The sequence below is a fragment of the Rattus norvegicus genome, chromosome 16 (genome assembly GCF_021556685.1).
Source record: "Rattus norvegicus strain SHRSP/BbbUtx chromosome 16, alternate assembly SHRSP_T2T, whole genome shotgun sequence".
Classification (NCBI taxonomy): domain Eukaryota; kingdom Metazoa; phylum Chordata; class Mammalia; order Rodentia; family Muridae; genus Rattus; species Rattus norvegicus.
In genome coordinates, this window is record NC_141549.1 from 24,137,519 (window position 1) to 24,163,030 (window position 25,512).

A 25,512-nucleotide genomic window follows, 5' to 3' on the forward strand; every position below is an offset into this window, starting at 1 on the left:
TGCACTTATACGCATGTATGTATTTCTAACTACATATGTGTACGTGAGAAGATGTGTATACATGCATATATATGCAAGTATATGTATATATGTATATATATTTACTGCTTTTAAAATAAAAGGAGAGAGATTGGTGTATAGCCGTTTAGAATAAAAATGAAATGTAGTAAGTGTGAATTTCTCATTCATGTGATCTTTTTCTTTCAGCCAAACTAGGCATCACCTTTGAAATGTGCCTGTGTCATTGTAAATCCTGCTGGCTGTACTTGTTTATAATGACTTATACCTGGTATTCCGCTAGCATGGGGTAGAGAACTGGTATTAACTAGTTAAGGTCTTTCATTTTTTTATTTTATACTCATTACACCGCATTTGCCATGTAGTCTTGTGTGTAGTCTTGTGTTCGTTTGGTTTTATTCAAATTTAACATCAGAAATGATGTTTAGTTTTACTTCAGTGACATTTATTCCTTGGAAGAATGGAAACTACCTTTGTCTTAGTTGTCTCTGTAAGATCCCACTGCTGTAATGATATTGTGGATTGTATTCTAATCATGGGCATATAAAATTTAGTTACTATATTTATCACCATTATTTGTACATTCCATAGCATCATAAAATTTTAGTTAGGATAAAATGTGTTTGCATTAGAAATTTTACTTTAGAAAATTCTAATGACTTTTCACTGCAATAGAAGGTGATTGCCGAGTGAATTTCTGTTTATTAAAGTACCTGAGTTCTATGTCTTTGCTAAGGTCTTCCTAGAATAAAAATTACTCAGGTTCATCACCTGTAGTAGTTAATTGGAAACCAAATTGATCTAGGCATAAACGAAGAGCATTTGAGTTTGGTTTCTGTAAATTACAGTTTCTAATGATTCCATTAGGTGTAATAATTATATCTGAACTTCCTCTTTCCTAATGATGAAATTAGAGGTCTAGAGGAAGGTAGTTAGCTACGTGTTGACAGTATGCAGTGGAGTAAGGAGTAAGTAGTGTGTGTAAGATCAGCAGACACACCCTTCTGCTTGCTTTGTAACTTCTGTAAGGGGATTTAAACAGGAAAGATGGCTGTTACTTTTGAATTTGTTTCTGTACTTTCTGTGACAAAATATCTGATGGGGAAAACCAGTCACTTATTTCAAGGAAGGAACAGGGAGGCCTGACTTTTGGCAGTACATTGTTGGTTCTCACATGCTGGTAGACCGGGAAGCAGATAACACAGTACTGGTACCACAAGTAGTCATAGCCATTAAAATCTACCACTGAAAACCTTCTGCTAGCAAGGCCAGACCCCAAAAGTTAAACAATCTCCCATCAGTGGCCAAGTGTTCAATCACATGAACTCCCATCTCTTTGTCTGATCCTCCCATGCACTGCTTAGCATTTGTGTTAATGTTAAATAACCCCCCCCACACACACACACATGCAGAGTTTATCTACTGTTTGTCTGTTAATGCTAACCAAAGTGTAAATCATACTACCAATGTGATAAACCTACTTGGCAGCCTGACTGATAACTTGAATTTGATACCTGAGACTGGAAACAGAGGAAGGGAAAGATTGATTCATACAAGTTATCTTTTGATACCCACAATTCAACTTACATTCTCCTACTCCCCAAATAAATTAAGAACAGGACGTCCTTGAACTGACAGAGACCACCCTGCCTGCTTTATGAGTTCGTGAATTAACTGTGTACACCAACATACCCAGCCACCTGTTGTGGGCACCCTGCCTATAAGTACTTTGGACTTCAATGGGTAAAACCAGAATGCTGAGGTCCTGTCTAGGAAGTTAAGAAATATCAGAAGACTGACTTCTTATTTCCCCTGATGATAATTTTAATCTTTTTGCCTATCAAACATATTAAATCTGTGTGCTGGAAAAGGGGCTGAGGAGTTTAAAACATTCATTGCTCCTCCAGGACACCTGGCTTTGCTTTGTAAAACACATAATATTGGCTGACAAAGTTCTGGAACAACAAGAACAAAGGATGAAATGACCTCTTCTGATTTTTGTGGGAAGCACACGCACATGGTATACAGACAGAATACACGCAAAACATTCACACACATAAAGTCAGTCAATCCAAAGTAAATGAAGCACAACTATGGTGGTTGCTTTCAAGTTTACTGTACCTATATCCAGGAGCATGTACTATTTGGTTTCTGTATTTTTATGAGTTCTCCTCAGTGAGTTAAAAACATGTTCATTTTCTGTTTTTTCTTCTGTTTCCATAGTCTAATTTACTATTATTACATTTTATGACAGTGATTCTCAACCTGTCTGTCATACCCTATTGGAGGAGGGCATAGAACAGTCTCACACAGGTTGGCAAAGACCTTCTGAAAATACCAATACGACATTACAGTTGATGATATTATCAATCTGACACTGATGCAGTAGCAACAAAACAGTTGTATGGTTGGGAATCACCACAGCATGAGGAACTGTATTAAAGGTCACAGCATTAGGAAGGTTGAGAAGCACTGCCTAATGCAGTGACTGGCAAGGAGTGAGGATATGGAGAGTGTGAAGGGAATGCTCAAGGCTGATCTTTCTCTACTCGTTCACTACTTGCACTAGAAAGGAATAGGCACAAACACCCATCACTCCCCTTCACAAAAGGAAATAGGTTACTTCTCAAATGAGGGGAATTACCATTATGGATTTTTTTGCTTTCCATACATCAGGTACTGGCTCTCCTCGAGAACACACATAAACTCCAGATTTTCTAAAAATGTTCTGGATCTTCTTAGGTATTATATGGAATTTTCTTCCCGATTCTCCCTGCAATGCAGAGAAGAGAGTTTACTTTTTATTTGGTCTCGAAATTAACTCTATTCTTTTAGGATGCATGCTTTCAAATCAACAATGTTCTTTAGGAATTACAGGATATTGACACATGAAAATCAAAATTATTAAATATAAAATATCTTCTTATATGCCTATTTACAACTTAATAGGATACCATCAAGAAGTTAAAATATTTATGCTAGCCTAGATTAAGAGAAAATCATTAACTGACAAACTTGACCTTGTTCTTGTTGAGACTAAGCTTAATTCATTATCAGTCAATTATTCTGCTTCTAGTTTAAGATGATTATTAATATTAATGAGGCCCCTTCTAACAGTCTTACTCTTCCATTGTGGGGAATCACAAAATGCACATTTTTCATTTACAAATAAATGGCAATTTAATTGCTAGCACTGTCCATACCATAGAACCGGTGAAACTGCTTTATAGAAACACATTGGTCCACTGAGTCACATTCAAAAATCATTAAATTGCCACTCTTCATTCACACAGCCCCTCACTATAGGGCTATAGGTTATATAGAAACAGGTTTCTTAACCTTGAGCAGCTCACAGTGATAAAGCAGCCTCAGACTGAATATGGAAATATCTAAGTAAAGCACTACAATATTTTAACTGTTTGAATGTGGCACAAAGAATATAAGTTTATATTATTTTAAAATCCATAAAGAAGAACTTAAATGGAAATATACAGTAATTGACTCCCTGCATCTAAAAATGCTGGATAATTGGGAAAAACACTTGTTGTTTTTCTAGATGAAGAGCTTTCAACATACCCTCATAGAATCAAATAGAAAATGCTCTATTCTCATAAGACAAATTTGATGAACATATTACAAACTGCTACATAGCCACAATTTCTCCTTAGTGTAAATACACATGAAATAGAGAAACCAAGGAGATGCTCTCATACAGAATCCTAAAATAGCAGTGTCCAAAGGTAGATAAAAATTGCATGCATTTTCCTGAGGGTAAAGTCACTTAGGAGATTCATGGATTATAGAAATGTCTGGACTTACTAAGAAGTACTTATTATATATAAGTATACAGTAGCTATCTTCAGACACACCAGGAGAGATCATCAGATCTCATTATAGATGGTCGTCAGTCAACATGTGGTTGCTGGGAATTGGATTCATCAAGACCTCTGGAAGAGCAGTCAGTGCTCTTTTTTTTTTGTTTTTTTGTTTTTTTTTTGTTTTTTTTTTTTTTTTGGTTCTTTCAGTCAGTGCTTTTAACCACTGAGCCATCTCTCCAGCCCAGGAAAACCAATATGGGAGAGGGTGAGGGGGAAGGGATGGGGGCTCATGGACCGGAAACCAGGAAGGGGAAAAACATTGGAAAAGTAAGTAAAGAAATAATATCTAATAAAAATTTTTTAAAAAAGAAATATTATGGTCTAGTAACAGTCACATTTTAAAATCAGTCGAACATGTACTCATTTCTGCAAACAATACTTGTCAAACGTCAGACATCTTCTATTGTACGAGGACTGTGCTCAGTCTTCCACTCACTATGTCTTTTGAGTCCATTCTCTTATTGGCCACCACTACCCACAAGGACTTACTGCTCACTTGCAGTTTGTAGAAATCTCCACATCTACAATGTGGACTCCCTTGAGCAATCTTTCCATATAAAACTGGGATAGTTACACTATTGCTGAATTGTAACAAAATTCATAAGAAAATTAAACTCACAAAGAAGAATTTTACCTTCACAGAGGAGGTAGAGCTGACATTATCCACATTCACACACCTAGGAACAAGAAAGGAGGGCTTGTCAGGGAGCCTTTAGAATAACAGCATGCAACATTCTTCCAACCTTGGTTTTGTGGCTCAATCCCTTCTTCATGAATAAGAAACCCAGGCAAACTAGCCAGTAAACTTCAGGGGATTCTCTCTCACCACCTCCTGCCTCACCATAAGTGCCCCAGGATTCAGATGCACATGAGATCCTCAAGACCTCATGTGGATTCTGAGAATCCAAACTTCCATTCTCACAGACTCATGGCAAGCACTTTATCCACTGAATCATCTCCCTTCCTAAGGATGTTTGTCCATAACTCATGCTGTGTGGGAGATAATTGTTCAGCTTGTGATTATAGAAGAAATAAAGAAGCTGAAATCGGAGTACACAGAGGCAAAGAGAATGTCAGGTTCTGAACATTATACTTTTTACAGATTAATTTATTGTAAAATGCACACATTCTTACCATGGTGATGTTCCTGTAAGTCTCTTACCAGCTTCTAAAGAGGGAAGCAAAATTTGTCACAAAACAACTATAGGAAACATGACAATAAGTGCAAAGGCTAATATTTGTGACCCTATATCCTTTGGCACCATTTATGAAAAGCCTTTAAAGTGAATAATTATTGGTAAATAATAAATATATGCAAAAACCTTTCTTCCCATTTCCTAGTATATTTTAAAGACAAAGAGAAAATTTCATCAAAAGTTACTACTTATAAAAATTGTTGTGCAAATTACCTATGATCCTGATCACTATCAGACACAGAAATTATCATCTTAGCCTGAACTGTTGTCCCATAGTGAAGGGTTAAAAGGACAGCGTCATGTTGCCACTGCTGCTTTTTGCCTCTGGACTAGGGATGTTTGCAGCACTCTAGGTGAGCATGCTCATCTCGTACAGTAGTGAAAGGGGCTGCTACAAAGGTCGACTTGAACTTCCTTCACTGTAGGGGAACATTCATTGCTCCCACCGGGAAGCACAGTCTCTGGTGACTGTCATTGCAGGACAGTCAAATATAGGAGACCCAAAGACCTTTACAAAGTATTTCCAGCTGCAAGTGTGACAAAGCTCTTGAGAGATCAGTGTGTTACTGTAGTCGAGATCTTCTGAAGAAGATGTTAAGGGCCCTCAGATCTAGCATTGACCCCTAGCTCATTTCCAGCAAAAAGAAGTTCAACATCAACTTCCATTGCTGGCCATGGCAAGAGCAACTGGAAAGACTTCCTTAGTAGTTATGCAACATGAATTATTACTCCAGAGAGAAGCATGAAAGAAACTTGCAGATAGAGCAGCAATCTCACATAAAACATTTTAAAAATATATTTCCACATATAAACCATAGTGTGTCTCAAGTTTCACTCTCTGGATAAAGCCTGCCCTCGAAACATGCTTCAGAGAATGAACAACCCTAGTTCATTTCTTTACAGTATGTAAAACTCCACTGCACTCCCCTTGGCATTGCCCATGACCAGAGCAAGTTTTTGTCCTATCAACAAATGGGCTGAGAAAATGTCTCTATGGTGGACCGTATGCTCAGCATGTGTGGGGCCTCTTTCAGTCCTCGACAACACAAACAAAACTCCAGTGCTGAAATACATTTTAAAAAAAGACACCCACATTATGATAATTCTGTTTCCCTCAGGGTTATGTGAAGAGGGTCATTTAGGTTCCTCTACACTATTCTCTGGCTGGCTCTCTCCAAAGTAGGTATGAGAGATGCTGTGGTGTAGGTTGCTGAGAGGATAAATTCTGTGGTGCTTCTCCCACTGTTGGAATCTAATCTTATTCAGACTCACTCAATGGATCATTCAGTGCTGTGTACTGGAGAATGATGTGGTTTTTCAACCTTCCATCTACTGTGCCAATGTTTTTTTTTTTTACTGGAAATTATGTCTTGCAGCATATAAAACAAGTATCACTATATCTTTTGCTAATTAATAGAACTACAGGGAAAAGGTGCTGTCACAGTAGCCCATATGGAGGCTGCTTTCATTGAATGCTAAGAATATCAGTTTTTATTCCCCAGCACTACCTACAAATCTCACACACCATTCACTTCTCCAAAGGTTCCTGAGTGAGCCAGATATTTATAATATCAAGATATTCACATTAAATGGAAGACAACTAAAAATAACTATAAGATAATCTGTGAATTATAAAATAAGTATGATTGAAATATTATGGAGGGAAAAATTCCAGATTATGCTAATGATATTTAGTCTCCAAAACATAATGAAATTAATTGAATACTGTTTTTTGGTTTGCTTTTTAATATGATCATATTTTCACACACTGACTCCTATGACATGTAGCAATAATCATATATATAGTATATATGCTAAAACCTGAAATAAAAATGTATTTTATATCAAAGTCAAATTGCTGCTATGTGTCTAGAGAGGACACAAATCATGGAATAGTTTTTTTTTTTTTTAATCAAAGGTCACTACATGCATCAGTAGTTCGATTTGAATATAGTAGCATTGCAGATGATATAATTTGAATTTGAAATTTCTTAGAAGCTCTGGTTGGTTGGCATTGTTGTTCATATGGGGTCTCAAGCCCCTTCAAGCTCCTTCAGTCCTTTCTCTGATTCCTTCAACGGGGATCCCATCCTCAGTTCAGTGGTTTAATGATGGCATTTGCCTATGTATTTGCTGTAGTCTGGCTTTGCCTCTCAGGAGAGATCTACATCCGGTTCCTGTCGGCCTGCACTTCTTTGCTTCATCCATCTTATCTAGTTTGGTGGTTGTATAAATTTTTAAAAATCCCATAAAAGAAAAAAGGAAAAAAAGAAAAAAAAAGAAATACAGGGTAAAAAATGGAGCAGAGAGGAAAGGAAAGGCTGTCCAGTGACCGGCCCAACTTGGGATCTATCCCATGCATAGGCACCAAACCCTGACACTATTACTAATGCCATGTTGTGCTGGCAAACAGGAGCCTAGCATGGCTGTCTGCTAAGAGGCTCTACCAGAAGCTGACTAAGACAGATGCAGAGACAGCCAACCACTGGATTGATGTCTAGAATGCCTATGGAAAAGTTGTGTAAAGAAATAAAATGTAATTCAATAAAAAGAATGCAAATACATAAAACAACTTTAAAAGAAAAAAAGAAATTTCTTAGAAACAATATCTTAAGTAAATCTGAATTCTAAAAATGGTTGCCAGGAAGTGAAGAATGGATATAAATATATTCATATTTGATTTCCTTACTTTCCTAGCACAAACAAAGTTCTTTCTATAGTTAGGGTAGAATCAGTAGAGGACTTACACTTAATCTTACCTGAATTATGCCGGTTAGAGTTTTTCAAAATGGATTTTAGCTGTCCTGGTGGTCTTATTCCACTGTGGTGTATTTTAAGAATGTTATGTTAATATTCATACTAAACATTAATCCAATGCATTGGATTACTTCTTGCTTGATTTTCTAACTTATATTACATTATAAATTGTTTTAAAAAGCTATTCATTTGTTCTTTAACCAGTTGAGTATGTCTGGGAATACTTTACTTCCAACTTTTCCCCATGTAGAAGAAAGGGAAGGAAATTAGGCCCAAAAATCAGCCCAATGAAACCATTATACAGATACATATATACACACAACCACCTCTCTAGCTTTTGCTCTCATAGCTATACCGAGTGATATTTTTAATCTATAGATGCAATGGAATTAATCCCCTGACTACATTAATCATAACAGTCTTTGCCCCTGATGCAGTAAGGCACCTATTCCCATGATACTTTGTGAATATTTCACTATCTATGATGGTACCACCCAAGTGGTTTGCTTGTCGAACATCAAATAGATTTCTGTTGCTGCTAGAGCTCTTCAAAACCCACCACTGCATTTGTAATGTTCAAGCTGCTCCTTCTTAACACACGCATGAATGAATCCCGAAGTCAAAATCTGCCTGTTTCTGTGCCATTTATCCATTTTTATGAACATAATAAGGTAATAACAGAAACAAAGAACAATAAGACTAATTGCATTGAGACTGTGAAACTGTTTGCACTTCCAAGTATAAGTTAACATGCGTATTTTGCAAGGAGTCTTTGAACAGTTTTAGTATGGAAAAGTTTGAATCTTGATTTTGACATTAGCTTGTATGATTTAGGGAATCTTAAACATGGAGGGAATAAGTCATGTGATAGTATTTATAAAATGATTTCCTGATGCAGAGCCCAAATAAAGAGAACAACATAATTGTCCTCTCTTGTGGAGGTAATTAATCCTAATGAGCACAGAATGAGCTTGAAATACACCTTTTAATTTTCTACCAAACCAGTGTCTAACCTAGCATCCTGGACAGGAATGGATGGGCCTTCACCTGTATGTTCATGTCCAACTGATATGGAAGGCAAAAACCTCCTTTATAGAGAGATAAATAATAGTCACATGGTCACTTAGTTCTATACATTCAGCTAATCTATTGAGATTCAAAGGATCCATTACTGTGGAAAACTGATCATATGAATGGTTATTTGATGGGTGGAGCTTTCAGGAAGACATGGGTCTTGTGGAATAATTAAAAGGTGAATGACTGGTTCCCATGAGTTCCCATGCCAGGTGCAATCACATGCTCTAGATGTTTCTCTGTCATCCATTTTCACACACTGTCTCCATAGCGGGTTGTTCTGTGGGCCATGCTAGTGTGGCCACATGCCAAGCTAGCCCCAAGCATTCCATAGCCTAGCACCGCTTCCTGTCACAGACTCTTCTCACACTCCCAACAATCCAGTGAAGTCATGACTCAACAAACTGTAACACAGCAACTGTAACCCAGAGTCATATGTTAATTACTTAATGAAAAATACATTTGCACAATCAACTTACAACCAATTGATAAGGACATAAACCACCCACTTAGGTAAGATATAGTTAGTTCATCTAGACACACACAAACCAGTACATAGCCATCCCTTAAGAATAGCCATAACAACCTATAAATGTAAAGTGAGAAATGTTAATATCCACCTTCATGGAATCTCAGCCTTTCATTGGATGGACTGCAACTCATGGGTTTCTTCTAAGATATATGATATATGCTACACCTGACAAAAAGTTCCTTTGCCTTCATAGCTGGTGTCAAAGGAGGAAAGAAATGGTTGCCATCTTGTAGTAATGACTGACAACTGAGAATCATCCCACATTATGTACCGTGTCAGAGAGATGAATGCCTGAAATGATAACTATGAGTGTGGGTCTTAGTCCACAAATACAATTTAGTAAGGCTTTGAAAAGCTAAAGAATCTTAAGTGGACATTAACTTGCAGAGTTAATCCTAGCAGGCTCTTTTTAAAAACTGCATATTTTTTTCTTGGAAATGGCATACTTGTGAGCATACTTTTCACATTCATATAAAGTACACTGAACAAATTTTAGGCTAAAATTATATTCAGAATACTGTGGGACCTGTAAGACACAAGTCTCAAAGTATACCCAAAAAGAATTTGCTTTTTATCTTTGCACTCCTCTAGTACTAATGTACTGTTAAGCCTTACCAGGACAAAGGCCTTTCATCTTTAAAAAACAAGACTTCTGAAAATAAAAACAAAATGTGTATTATTACAAGTATAGAAGAATATTACAAATAAAATTATGAAACTCATTTTTAGTATCAATGTCTATGAGAACAATCTATTGAGTACTCTAGAGTAAATATTCATTTGTAGCCAATTACGTCACTTAGAACCAATCCATTCCCTGTATATTGCAAATCAAAGATGGCAGTAATTTATCAAACATCAATGTCTAGAAATAAATACCCGTGAACAATTGTGATGATCCTAACTGAACTCTCTCAGAATGACAGAAAACCCCATCCCTACCAGTATAAAAACAATCAACTGTGATTCCTTTTACTCTGGGCTAATGATTCTTGAAAGAATAACAGATTGGGTCTGGTGTCGCACAACATGAATCCCAACACTGAGGAAGCAAAAGCATATGGATCACTGTGATTCCTTAGACAAAGAGAGCTACAATTTAGTGAGACCATATCTTAACCTAACCCCTAAAAAGAGAAAAACCCAGAGCCCACTTCATGACTCTTGCACCAGTAAACACCCATGGATAAAGAGTTGGCTAAAGGCCAGCATGAGAATACACTCAACAAGAACAAAACAATATAACACACCTAGAGCCCAGCTATCCTACTACATCAAGACCTGGATATGCTAACAAAATCAAAACACAATAAAATGACATTGAATCCAATCTTATGAATATGATAGAGGAATTTAAAGGAGAAATTATCAAATCCCTTAAAATATACAGGAAAATACAATCAAACAGGTGAGCAAAATGAATAAAATATGTCAACACCTGCAAATGATTAAAGAAGCAATAAAGTAAACCGAAAATGATGGAACCTTGGAGATAGAAATACTCCAAAAGAGAACAAGAACAGAAGCACAGCCAACACAATAAAAGAATTGGAAGAGATGATCTCAGGCATACATGATATACTCAAAGAAATTAGTCTTTGAGTATATCAGGTAGTCTGAGACACTGTGAAATTTTGTACTAAGGATAATAGGAATTGTTCAAAAGTGAAGAGAGTACCAGCTCCAAAGATGAGAACATATGTTCAACAAAATCATAGAAGGATATTTATACAACATAAAGGAAGAATGCCTATAGAGGAACCTTACAGAACACCAAATTGATTGGTGTTAACAAAAATAAATAATAATCACTCATCCACAAAATGAGAATGGCAGGAATTAACATTCATTTGTTGTTAATATCTCTCAATATCAGTGAACTCATCTTCCCCATTAAAAAGGCACAGCCTGATAGGCTGGATGTGGAATCAGGGCCAAACTTAAGAAAAATAGGAACAGGAGAAGAAGATTCCCAGATTAAAGGCCCAGAAAATATCTTCAACAACATCATAGAAGAAAACATCGCAAACCTCAAGAAAAAGATGCCTACATACACACAAGAAGCTTACAGTACAAATAAGAGTTTACTGTGTCAGAAAATAAATCCTCCAGCTACATAATAACCAAAACATTAAATCCCCAAAGCAAAGAGAGAAAATTAAAAAGCCACAAGGAGAAAGAGGCAAGTAACATATTACATATAAAGACAGAACAATCAGAATTATACCAAACTTCTCAACAGAGAATTAAAAGCCAGAAGAGCCAGAGAGATGTCTTACAGACCCTAAGAGACTATAGCTGTCAGCCCAGACTACAATACTTAGCAAAATTTTCAATCAATTTTACTCAAGATGGAGTAAAAAGCTATTCTGTGACAAAACCAAACGCAAACTATATCTTTCTACTAACCCATCACTAATCAGGATGCTACAAGCAAAACTCCAAGACAAGGAGAGTAACTGAACTCAATGAAACACGAGAAACTAATAATCGCATAGTAAAACCAACCAAGAGAAACACATGCAAACCAAAATTAAAATACCAAGTAAAAGCAATCATTAATTATTAATATCTCTGAACAGGAACAGATTCACTTACCAAATAAAAAGACATAGTCTAAGAGAGTAGATGCATAAACCGAATCTATACTTCTGTTGCATATAGAAATGCAACTCAGCCACAAAGATAAACACTGCCACAGAATAAAGGACTGGACAAAAGGTCTGTAAAGCAAATGGACCCAAGAGTCAAGCTGCAGCAGCCAATCTAATATCTGGTAAAATAGACTTTCAATGAGAAATAATTAAAAGAGATGGGAAAGGACACTGCATATAAATCAAAGGAAAATCCAACAAGATGATGCTTCAATTCTAAACATCAATGCTTGCGATACAAGTGCATCCTCCTTTACAAAAGAAGCATTTACTAATTTTGTTAAAGCTTAAACCACACCTCCAATTCCACACATTAATAGTAGGGGACATCACCTACATATTATCACGTTAATGACCAAAAGGCATGTCACCAAAAGAGAAACTAAACTGAAATGTAATGCAACTATTAGATGGCATGAATCAAATGGACCTAACAGATATCTGTGGTGGTTTGCCCTGAAGTTTCTGTATTTTGATGCTAATTCCACTGCCCCAAGGACAGCTGCCTAGTCACAGACTCAGAACTCAGATGACTTCACCAGAACCACCTCCCCATTGAATTTGTAAAATACAGGTGAGGGGCAGGTACAGGATAGTAGGAGACCTGACATTGGAGGAGAAGCAAGGATGGGCAGGAGAGAAGCTTGAAGGAAGAGAAGGGGATTAACACAGAGAAGAGGAGAGAGAGGGGGGAGGAGCCATGGCAGGTGATGTTAAGATTCTGCTCTGTGTATTTACAGGTTGTTATCAATCTTCCTAAGGGATGGATGGTACCAGGCCTTGTATGTTTAAGTGGCAACTATACCTTACCAATTGGATCAAAGATTATTGTGTTGTGTGTTCTTTTATGTGAGGGTTTGAGTGTAGGAAAATGTGCGGCTGGGCTGTGTTTCCGCCAAGATATCTAGCAGATATCTTGGGGCACCGAGGTGCGGACCTAGCGGGGTAAAAGACAACTTTTACTTTTTTATTTTAATATTTTTACAACAACAGATATCTATAGAAGCTGTCACTCAAATAAAAAAAAATATGTATCTTCTCAGCACCTCATGGAACCTTCTCCAAAATTGAACATGTACAGATACAGATCTACAACAGATACAAGAAAATACAAAAACAACAACAACAACAACAAAAGAACACCAAAATGCTTTTGTGTCTGATAAGGTCACCATGGACTAAAGTTGGACTATGTCAACAACAAAAACAATGGAAAGCCTACAATCTCATGGAAACTGAACAACTCTATGCTAAGTGACCACTGTTGAAAGAAGAAATCAAAGTCTTTCTAGAATTCTATGAAAGTGAAGGCACAAATCATACAAACTTAGGGAACACAATAAAAGCAGTGCAAAAGGAAAGTTCATAACACTATGTCCCTTCAAAAGAAATGGAGAGATTTCATAATAGCAGCTAATCAGCACATATGCAATATTAAAAATAAAAACAGAAGCATACACGCTCAAGAGAAGATGGTATGAAAATTAAACATAGAAACATGGGAAACAATACAAAGAATGAACAAAACCAAGAGCTGCTTACTCAAAACCACTCTGACATGTCATTTGAAACCCATCACAAAAGCAAAGATGAAAACTCAAGTGAGAGTGAATGCTGGCAGGTTGTGGAGCAAAGGGAACACTAATCCATCACTGATGGACGTGAAACTTTGAACAACAACTTTGGAAATCAATTGGGTGGTTTCTCACAAAACTGAGAGAAAAAAACTGTTCTACCTCAAGGGCCAGCTATAACGCTCCTGGGTGTGTAGTCATAAAGATGTCATACTGTACCAAAGAACCACTTGTCAAACTATGTTCATAGTAGCTTTGTTCATACTAACCAGAATCTGGAAACAACCTGGATGTCCCTCTACTGAACAATGAATAAAGAAAGTGATGTATGGCTCCCAAACCCTGTGGAAGGACCGGACACTTCCGGTTTTTAGCGGGAGTCCGAATCTCGTGCTCCCTGCCTCCAGCTCACTGCTCCCAAACCCCGTGGGAGAGAGAGCTCACCGCCCGGACAGGTGGGCACTCCTGAGACTGCAGAGCAGAAGAGACCACCAACACTGTCCACCCCTGCCCATATACCTGGCCCAAGAGGAACGGTCTCTGGGTTCCCGTAGATAAGGGCACAGGAGCAGCAGGTCCGCTGCATCTGAGACACCGCAGGAACCTGAAGAGACCAGCCAGATAAAACGGTTCTCTGCACCCAAATCCTGGGAGAGGGAGAGCTTAACCGTCAGAGAGGCAGACATGCCTGGAAGACCAGAAAAGACTACACTCTGCCCACATCTCTGACTCCAGAGGAAAACACCAAACGCCATCTGGGACTCTGGTGCACGGGGGGCTCCCAGAAAGGGCGGCGCAGGTCCTCCTGGTTGCTGCCCCTGAGGAGAGATCATGAGCAACACCCCACGAGCAATCTTGAGCCTCGGGACCACAGATAAGACCAACTTTTCTGCTCCAAGTGACCTGCCTGGTGAATTCAGGGCACAGGCCCACAGGAACAGCTGAAGACCTGTAGATAGGAAAAACTACACGCCCCAAAGCAGAACACTCTGTTCCCATAACTGGCTGAAAGAAAACAGGAAAACAGGTCTACAGCACTCCTGACACACAGGCTTATAGGACAGTCTAGCCACTGTCAGAAATAGCAGAACAAAGAAACACTAGAGATAATCTGATGGCGAGAGGCAAGCACAGGAACCCTAGCAACAGAAACCAAGACTACATGACATCATCGGATCCCAATTCTCCAACCAAAGCAAACACGGAATATCCAAACACACCAGAAAAGCAAGATCTATTTTCAAAATCATATTTGATCGATACTGGAGGACTTCAAGAAAGACATGAAGAACTCCCTTAGAGAAATGCAGGAAAACATAAATAAACAAGTAGAAGCCTACAGAGAGGAATCACAAAAATCCCTGAAAGGATTCCAGGAAAACACAAACACTTGAAGGAATTAAAAATGGAAATAGAAGCAATCAAGAAAGAACACATGGAAACAACCCTGAATATAGAAAACCAAAAGAAGAGACAAGGAGCTGTAGATACGAGCTTCACCAACAGAATACAAGAGATAGAAGAGAGAATCTCAGGAGCAGAAGATTCTATAGAAAACTATCGACTCAATTGTGAAAGATAATGTAAAGCAGAAAAAGCTACTGGTCCAAAACATACAGGAAATCCAGGACTCAATGAGAAGATCAAACCTAAGGATATAGGTATAGAAGAGAGTGAAGACTCCTAGCTCAAAGGACCAGTAAATATCTTCAACAAAATCATAGAAGAAAACGTCCCTAACCTAAAGGAAGAGATACCCATAAGCATAAACGAAGCCTACAGAACTCCAAATAGATTGGACCAGAAAAGAAACAGCTCCCGTCACATAATAGTCAAAACACAAAACGCACAAAATAAAGAATATTAAAAGCAGTAAGGGAAAAAGATCAAGTAACATAAAGGCAGACCTATCAGAATCACACCAGAAACTGTGAAAGCCAAAAGATCCTGGACAGATGGCCTACAGACCTTAAGAGAACACAAATGCCAGCCCAGGTTACTTTATCCTGCAAAACTCTCAATTAACATAGATGGAGAAACCAAGATATTCCAGAACAAAGCCAAATTTACACAATATCTTTCTACAAATCCAGCAATACAAAGGATAATAAATGGTAAAGCCCAACATAAGGAGGCAAGCTACACCCTAGAAAAAGCAAGAAACAAATCGACTTGGCAACAAAACAAAAAGAAGAAAAGCACACAAACATAACCTCACATCCAAATATGAACATAACAGGAAGCAATAATCACTATTCCTGAATATCTCTCAACATCAATGGCCTCAACTCCCCAATAAAAAGACATAGATTAACACACTGGATATGCAATGAGGACCCTGCATTCCCTACAGGAAACACACCTCAGAGACAAAGACAGACTCTACCTCAGAGTGAAAGGCTGGAAATCAACTTTCCAAGCAAATGGTCTGAAGAAGCAAGCTGGAGTAGCCATTCTAATATCAAATAAAATCAATTTTCAACTAAACGTCATCAAAAAAGATAAGGGAGGACACTTCATATTCGTCAAAGGAAAAATCCACCAAGATGAACTCTCAATCCTAAATATCTATGCCCCAAATACAAGGGCATCTACATACATAAAAGAAACCTTACTAAAGCTCAAAACACACATTGCACCTCACACAATAATAGTAGGATATTTCAACACCCCACTCTCATCAATGGACAGATCATGGAAACACTAATTAAACAGAGACGTAGACAGACTAAGGGAAATCATGAACCAAATAGACTTAACAGATATTTATAGAACATTCTATCCTAAAGCAAAAGGATATACCTTCTTCTCAGGTCCTCATGGTACTTTCTCCAAAATTGACCATATAATTGGTCAAAAAACAGGCCTCAACAGGTACAGAAAGATAGAAATAATCCCATGGGTGCTATCAGACCACCACGGCCTAAATCTGGTCTTCAATAACAATAATGGAAGAATGCCTACTTATACGTGGAAGTTGAACAATGCTCTACTCAATGATAACCTGGTCAAGGAAGAAATAAAGAAAGAAATTAAAGACTTCTTAGATTTAATGAAATCGAAGGTACAACTTACCCAAACTTATGGGACACAATGAAAGCTGTGCTAAGAGGAAAACCCATAGCTCTGAGTGCCTGCAGAAAGAAACAGAAAACAGCATATGTCACCAGCTTGAGAGCACACCAAAAACTCTAGAACAAAAAGAAGCAAATACACCCAGGAGGAGTAGAAGGCAGGAAATAATCAAACTCAGAGCTGAAATCAGCCAAGTAAAAACAAATGGACCATAGAAAGAATCAACAGAACCAAAAGATGGTTCTTTGAGACAATCAATAAGATAGATAAACCCTTAGCCAGACTAACTAGAGGACACAGAGAGTGTTTCCAAATTAACAAAATCGGAAATGAAAAGGGAGACATAACTACAGATTCAGACAAAATGAAAAAAACATCAGATCTTACTATAAAAGCCTATGTTCAACAAAACTTGAAAATCTGCAAGAAATGGACAATTTCATAGACAGATACCAGGTACCGAAGTTAAATCAGGAACAGATAAACCAGTTAAACAACCCCATAACTCCTAAGGAAATAGTAGCAGTCATTAAAGGTCTCCCAACCAAAAAGAGCCCAGGTCCAGACGGGTTTAGTGCAGAATTCTATCAGACCTTCATAGAAGACCTCATACCAATACTATCCAAACTATTCTACAAAATTAAAACAGATGGAGCACTACCAAATTCCTTCTATGAAGCCACAATTACTCAAACCACACACAGACCCAACACAGAAAGAGAACTTCAGATCAATTTCCCTTATGAATATAGACGCAAAAATACTCAATAAAATTCTGGCAAACCGAATCCAAGAGCACATCAAAACAATCATCCACCATGATCAAGTAGGCTTCATCCCAGGCATGCAGGGATGGTTTAATATACGGAAAACCATCAACGTGATCCATTATATAAACAAACTGAAAGAACAAAACCACACGATCATTTCATTAGACGCTGAGAAAGCATTTGACAAAATTCAACACCCCTTCATGATAAAAGTCCAGGAAAGAATAGGAATTCAAGGCCCATACCCAAACATAGTAAAAGCCATATACAGCAAACCAATTGCTAACATTAAACTAAGTGGAGAGAAACTTGAAGCAATCCCACTAAAATCAGGGACTAGACAAGGCTGCCCACTCTCTCCCTACTAATTCAATATCGTTCTTGAAGTTCTAGCCAGAGCAATCAGACAACAAAAGGAGGTCAAGGGGATACAGATTGGAATAGAAGAAGTCAAAATATCACTATTTGCAGATGATATGATAGTACATTTAAGTGATCCCAAAAGTTCCACCAGAGAACTACTAAAGCTGATAAACAACTTCAGTAAAGTGGCTGGGTATAAAATTAACTCAAATAAATCAGTAGCCTTCCTCTACACAAAAGAGAAACAAGCCAAGAAAGAAATTCGGGAAACGACACCCTTCATAATAGACCCAAATAATATAAAGTACCTCGGCGTGACTTTAACCAAGCAAGTAAAAGATCTGTACAAGAAGAACTTCAAGACTCTGAAGAAAGAAATTGAAGAAGACCTCAGAAGATGGAAAGATCTCCCATGCTCATGGATTGGCAGGATTAATATAGTAAAAATGGTCATCTTACCAAAAGCGATCTACAGATTCAATGCAATCCCCATCAAAATACCAATCCAATTCTTCAAAGAGTTAGACAGAACAATTTGAAAATTCATCTGGAATAACCAAAAACCCAGGATAGCTAAAACTATCCTCAACAATAAAAGGACTTCAGGGGGAATCACTATCCCTGAACTCAAGCAGTATTACATAGCAATAGTGATAAAAACTGCATGGTATTTGTACAGAGACAGACAGATAGACCAATGGAACAGAACTGAAGACCCAGAATTGAACCCACACACGTATTGGCACTTGATTTTTGACAAAGGAGCCAAAACCATCCAATGGAAAAAAGATAGCATTTTCAGCAAATGGTGCTGGTTCAACTGGAGGTCAACATGTAGAGGAATGCAGATCAATCCATGCTTATCACCCTGTACAAAGCTTAAGTCCAAGTGGATAAAGGACCTCCACATCAAACCAGATACACTCAAACTAATAGAAGAAAAACTAGGGGAGCATCTGGAACACGTGGGCACTGGAAAAAAAAACCTGAACAAAACACCAATGGCTTATGCTCTCAGATCAAGAATCGACAAATGGGATCTCATAAAACTGCAAACCTTCTGTAAGGCAAAGGACACTGTGGTTAGGACAAAACGGCAACCAACAGATTGGGAAAAGATCTTTACCAATCCTACAACAGATAGAGATCTTATATCCAAAATATACAAAGAACGCAAGAAGTTAGACTGCAGGGAGACCAATAACCCTATTAAAAAATGGGGTTCAGAGCTAAACAAAGAATTCACAGCTGAGGAATGTCGAACGGCTGAGAAACACCTAAAGAAATGTTCAACATCTTTAATCATAAGGGAAATGCAAATCAAAACAACCCCCAGATTTCACCTCATACCAGTAAGAACGGCTAAGATCAAAAACTCAGGTGACAGCAAATGCTGGCGAGGATGTGGAGAGAGAGGAACACTCCTCCATTGTTGGTGGGAAAGCAGACTGGTACAACCATTCTGGAAATCAGTCTGGAGGTTCCTCAGAAAATTGGACATTGACCTGCCTGAGGATCCAGCTATACCTCTCTTGCGCATATACCCAAACGATGCCCCAACATATAAAAAAGACATGTGCTCCACTATGTTCATAGCAGCCTTATTTATAATAGCCAGAAGCTGAAAAGAACCCAGATGCCCTTCAGCAGAGGAATGGATACAGAAAATGTGGTACATCTACACAATGGAATATTACTCAGCTATCAAAAACAATACCTTTGTGAAATTCATAGGCAATGGTTGGAACTGGAAAATATCATCTTGAGTGAGCTAACCCAATCACAGAAAAACACATATGGTATGCACTCATTGATAAGTGTATATTAGCCCAAATGCTTGAATTACCCTAGATGCATAGAACACATGAAACTCAAGATGGATGATCAAAATGTGAATATTTCACTCGTTCTTTAAAAGGGGAACAAGAATACCCTTGGCAGGGAATAGAGAGGCCAGGATTAAAACAGAGACTGAAGGAACACCCATTCAGAGCCTGCCCCACATGTGGCCTATACATATACAGCCACCCAATTAGACAGGATGGAGGAGCAAAGAATTGTAGGCAGACTGGAGCCGGATGTAGATCTCTCCTGAGAGACACAGCCAGAATCCAGCAAATGCATAGGTGAATGCCAGCACTGAATTGAGAATAGGACCCCCATTGAAGGAATCAGAGAAAGGACTGGAAGAGCTTGAAGGGGCTCGAGACCCCATATGAACAACAATGCCAAGCAACCAGAGCTTCCAGGGACTAAGCCACTACCTAAAGACTATACATGGACTGACCCTGGACTCTGACCTCATAGGTAGCAATGAATAGGCTAATAAGAGCACCAGTGGAAGGGGAAGCCCTGGGTCCTGCCAAGACTGAATCCCCAGTGAAAGTGATTGTTGGGGGGAGGGCGGCAATGGGGGAGGATGGGGAGGGGAACACCCATAAAGAAGGGGAGTGGGAGGGGTTAGGGGGATTTTGGCCTGGAAACTGGCAAATGGAATAACACTTGAAATGTAAATAAGAAATACATAAGTTAATAAAAAAAAGAAAGTGATGTATACTTTCTTTTTTTTTTCAATTCTATACATTGACCAATGTGTCTATTATTTCAATAATATGCTTTTTTTTATTAATGTAAGCTTTTTAATAAAACTTGAAATCTGGGAAAAAAAGTTTAAATCCACTGTAATGACATGTATTCTGTGTTTTTCTACAGTTTACCATACAAAGTTATCCCTTCAACCATTTCCATGGACATAAATATCAATAATTTATCAATTAAATTCAAATACATTCATTTAATCAATTTCAGGTTAGTTTACCAAATCAACTGCAAGACCTCAACTCAAATATGAGGGATGATTCTACTACAAAAATCATAACTTTTAACAACTTATGGCATCTATAATTTATTATTTGAGTATGTGCTTAGACAATATCCCCTGTAAACTTAGCTTGGCTTAAAACTCATGAACAATATAATGTAGCAGTTTGATCCAGTTCTTCCACACAGCGCCATGCTCCGAGAACTAAGACTCAGACTCAAGATATATTTACAAATACCTTGAGTATATAGTGAGGCTCTTCTCTAACTAGATCACAATTTAGAATAACTGACTATTTTAACCTACATTCTGTAACATGCCCACTTAACCATGTTCAGGTACTATGTGTCTCTCTCCTCACGTCTTCCAAGGTGAATCTCCTGCCGCATTCTATCTCAGAATTATGATTTCTCCCAGATTTTCCACTTCTTATTTACCACCTAAATAATAAGCCATCAGATTTATTATTAACAAGTGCCATAGTCATATCGATATTAGATAATCTCTCAATAATCCCCCTTTGAAGTACCATAAATGTCTCTTTTTCAAATATAAATTGAATAAAATTATAAAAATTATAATAGTTATAAGGTGTGATATATATTTACAATGTCAAGTCCATAGTATGTGGTAATTTAAAAAAATGTCCTATTATCTATCCTATCCTGGTGAGTTCAGAGTTCTGGATCTAAATCACATTTTATCCTTACTTGCATTAACAACCTAACACCATCTTTTTAGGTCTAATAAATCTTCTTAAAAATACCAACTTAAGCTTTTATTGAGACTATGATTATCTTGTATTCAACCCCAAAAGACAACTAAGTAGAAATATTTCCTGATTAAGTAGGAAGTGCAGACAAACACTTTCAAAGTTTTTTTTTTTTTTTTTTTTTTTTTTTTTGGAATTGCAAGCTACTTATATTCTAGGTTAAATAGAAAAAGTCATCATTCTTTGGGAAATTTAATAGTTTAACCTCTGGTGATGTTATAAAATGGCATCGATGGTCATTTTTTTTTCATGGTGGCAGATGCCTTTTTTTTTGTTTAATTTAGAAAATACTTTATTAGTTTTTTTAATCAAACCCACGTATATAAGACCTTACATATTTAATACAGTGTGTTACCCCTGTACAAATGGAAAAAACTTAAGTTCAACATTTCTAGACCAATATGGCTGTTAATTTCTGTACAGTGCCAACTCAACACAGTAAACGGGGATACTTTTTTCCAAAGTTGACAGCACAGCTAAAGTTTCAAAAAATTCAAATTATATATCTGTATATATATATATTTATATTTATATAAAAAGACCAATAATAGCAGTGTGTTATGCATCAACAGCAGCAACAGCTTTTCCAGGTTCTGCAGTCATCTGAACAAAACTGTAGAGACATCCAGCACACTCCATTAAAAAAAAAAGTAAAAAAACAAAACCCGAGAAAACAGCACAGTTCTGTTACTCTTGTGGTACCTGGCACCATTTTTTTTTTAAATTAGCTTCTCAATCATCATCTGGAAAGAAAACATTCTGAGCAACATCATTAAAAACAGCTCTGATAAAGCACGGTCACTACTACGTATCATAAAGCAGGTACAAGCTATTTTACATCCACAGAGGTATGATACAGTACTGTCCTACATCTATAATACTAGAGGATACAATTTAAAAGGCATTATTTGAGACTTGATTCTACTTTTCCAGCAGAGGGCCCAAAGGATGGTGTGACACAGCTTTGTAAAGAAACATACTCTAGACAGGATTTCCTTTCACTAGTGGCACACTTCTAAGGATTCATTCTCTCCATGAATGTCAGCTAAAACCGTTATTAAAAAAATGAAATATCCCTAGAACAAAACCGTATAACCACCGGATTCACATGAAGATGACCTAGTGGAGACAAGCTGGACCTCACCTTACCAACAAGCTATCAAATCTGTTATGTTTAAACAGTGAGACCTCCAAGGAAGGAGATGCCAAGTAGTGCTTCAAAGCTTCGGACCACAATCAATCACAGCATCCTTTTCAACAGAAGCAGAAGCTCATCTGAATATGCTCATGGATGCTGACATCAACATTTAATCATCTCCTCACTCATCCAGGAAGAGGGGGAGATCAGTTACTACTGTAATTTATTGTGTTCAACCAAATCACCATGTTACAAAAATAGCAAGCTGCCATAATAAAAAATAAGGCTCCTCTATCCAGCACCAGATAGCATCATTTTACTTTCAAGCCTAGAAATTGCACACTTGTATATAAACCAATCGAAGATGAGGATTGATAGTTCATCTTGGTGGATTTTTCCTTTGATGAATATGAAGTGTCCTTCCTTATCTTTTTTGATGACTTTTAATTGAAAATTGATTTTATTTGATATTAGAATGGCTACTCCAGCTTGCTTCTCCTGACCATTTGCTTGGAAAGTTGTTTTCCAGCCTTTCACTCTGAGGTAGTGTCTGTCTTTGTCTCTGAGGTGTGTTTCCTGTAGGCAGCAGAATGCAGGGTCCTCATTGCATATCCAGTTTGTTAATCTATGTCTTTTTATTGGGGAGTTGAGGCCATTGATGTTGAGAGATATTCAGGAATAGTGATTATTGCTTCCTGTTATGTTCATATTTGGATGTGAGGTTATGTTTGTGTGCTTTCATTCTCTTTGTTTTGTTGCCAAGACGATTAGTTTCTTGCTTCTTCTAGGGTATAGCTTGCCTCCTTATGTTGGGCTTTACCCTTTATTATCCTTTGTATTGCTGGATTTGTAGAAAGATATTGTGTAAATTTGGTTTTGTCATGGAATATCTTGGTTTCTCCATCTATGTAAATTGAGAGTTTTGCTGGATACAGTCACCTGGGCTGACATTTGTGTTCTCTTAGGGTCTGTATGACATCTGTCCAGGATCTTCTGGCCTTCATAGTTTCTGGCGAAAAGTCTGGTGTGATTCTGATAGGTCTGCCTTTATATGTTACTTGACCTTTTTCCCTTACTGCTTTTAATATTCTTTCTTTATTTTGTGCATTTGGTGTTTTGACAATTATGTGACGGGAGGTGTTTCTTTTCTGGTCCAATCTATTTGGAGTTCTGTAGGCTTCTTGTATGCCTATGGATATCTCTTGTTTTAGGTTAGGGAAGTTTTCTTCTATGATTTTGTTGAAGATATTTACTCGTCTTTTGAGCTGGGAGTCTTCACTCTCTTCTATACCTATTATCCTTAGGTTTGATCTTCTCATTGAGTCCTGGATTTCCTGTATGTTTTGGACCAGTAGCTTTTTCCGCTTTACATTATCTTTGACAGTTGAGTCAATGATTTCTATGGAATCTTCTGCTCCCGAGATTCTCTCTTCCATCTCTTGTATTCTGTTGGTGAAGCTTGTATCTACAGCTCCTTGTCTTTTCTTTTGATTTTCTATGTCCAGGGTTGTTTCCATGTGTTCTTTCTTGATTGCTTCTATTTCCATTTTTAATTCCTTCAACTGTTTGATTGTGTTTTCCTGGAATGCTTTCAGGGATTTTTGCGATTCCTCTCTGTAGGCTTCTACTTGTTCTCTAAGGGAGTTCTTTATGTCTTTCTTGAAGTCCTCCAGCATCATGATCAAATATGATTTTGAAAATAGATCTTGCTTTTCTGGTGTGTTTGGATATTCCGTGTTTGCTTTGGTGGGAGAATTGGGCTCCGATGATGCCATGTAGTCTTGGTTTCTGTTGCTTGGGTTCCTGCGCTTGCCTCTCGCCATCAGATTATCTCTAGTGTTACTTTGTTCTGCTATTTCTGACCGTGGCTAGACTGTCCTATAAGCCTGTGTGTCAGGAGTGCTGTAGACCTGTTTTCCTGTTTTCTTTCAGCCAGTTATGGGGACAGAGTGTTCTGCTTTCGGGCGTGTAGTTTTTCCTCTCTACAGGTCTTCAGCTGTTCCTGTGGGCCTGTGTCTTGAGTTCATCAGGCAGGTTTCTTGCAGGGGAAAAGTTGGTCCTACCTGCGGTTCCAAGGCTCAAGTTTGCTCGTGGGGTACTGCCTAAGTCCTCTCCGAGGCGGCAGCAACCGGGAACATCTGCGCCGCTCTTTCCGGGAGCCTCCGTGCACCAGGGTTCCAGATGGCGTTTGGTGTTTTCCTCTGGCGTCTGGATGTGCACAGAGTGCAGTCTCTTCTGGTTTCCCAGGCGTGTCCGCCTCTCTGAAGGTTTAGCTCTCCCTCCCACGGGATTTGGGTGCAGAGAACTGTTTATCCGGTCTGTTTCCTTCAGGTTCCGGCGGTGTCTCAGGCGCAGGGGTCTTGCTGCTCCTGGGCCCTCCCCTATGGGAACCCAGAGGCCTTATACAGTTGCCTCTTGGGCCAGGGATGTGGGCAGGGGTGGGCAGTGTTGGTGGTCTCCTTCTCTGCAGCCTCAGGAGTGCCCACCTGATCAGGCCTGATGTATACTTTCAAAATGGCATATTATCCCACTATTACAAACAAAGGCAGAATGAATTTTGCAGGTAAATCAATGGAACTTGAGAATATCCTCCGGAGTCCAAACAGGACATGTGTGTTATGTACTCACTTATAGATGGTTATTGGCCAAAAATACAGACACCATGCTATTATCCACAGACTCAGAAAAGCTACACAAGAAGGAATGCACAAGTGAGGATGCCTGAATCTCACTTAAAGGAGTGCATAAAGCAGTCCTAAGAGGAAGACGGAGGGAGTGAACTGAATAGAGAAGAGATACAGAGGGCTATGGGATGGGTTCGGAATCAGGTGTGGGTAAGGAAGAGGAGAGATGGATGGATGGTCCTGAAAGTGAATGGAAATCTGCAACT

The 25,512-nt window shown here is 38.2% G+C and overlaps 1 protein-coding gene across 7 annotated transcripts in view; it reads right to left on the bottom strand.

The window, feature by feature from the left end:
* Window positions 1-1,897: 1,897 nt before the first annotated feature.
* The window catches only part of LOC134482477 (ankyrin repeat domain-containing protein 7-like), a 145,962-nt gene continuing 122,347 nt past the window's right edge, over window positions 1,898-25,512 (bottom strand). Inside the window, exons 6-11 of one of the 7 annotated variants that reach the window (XR_015639743.1) lie at window positions 16,759-16,817; window positions 10,071-10,107; window positions 7,852-7,913; window positions 5,031-5,064; window positions 4,531-4,573; window positions 2,114-2,791 (exon numbers count right to left, since the gene is read on the bottom strand). Coding sequence is in view for 5 of the 7 variants with exons in the window: in XM_087589386.1 (XP_087445512.1) it covers window positions 2,645-2,791; window positions 4,531-4,573; window positions 5,031-5,064; window positions 7,852-7,913; window positions 10,071-10,107 (323 nt within the window). In the remaining 2 variants the exon portion in view is untranslated. Of the gene's footprint in view, window positions 2,792-4,530; window positions 4,574-5,030; window positions 5,065-7,851; window positions 7,914-10,070; window positions 10,108-16,758; window positions 16,818-21,054; window positions 21,153-25,512 lie in introns of all 7 variants that reach the window. The other 6 variants (XR_015639744.1, XM_087589386.1, XM_087589384.1 and 3 more) reach the window with 6 other exon arrangements.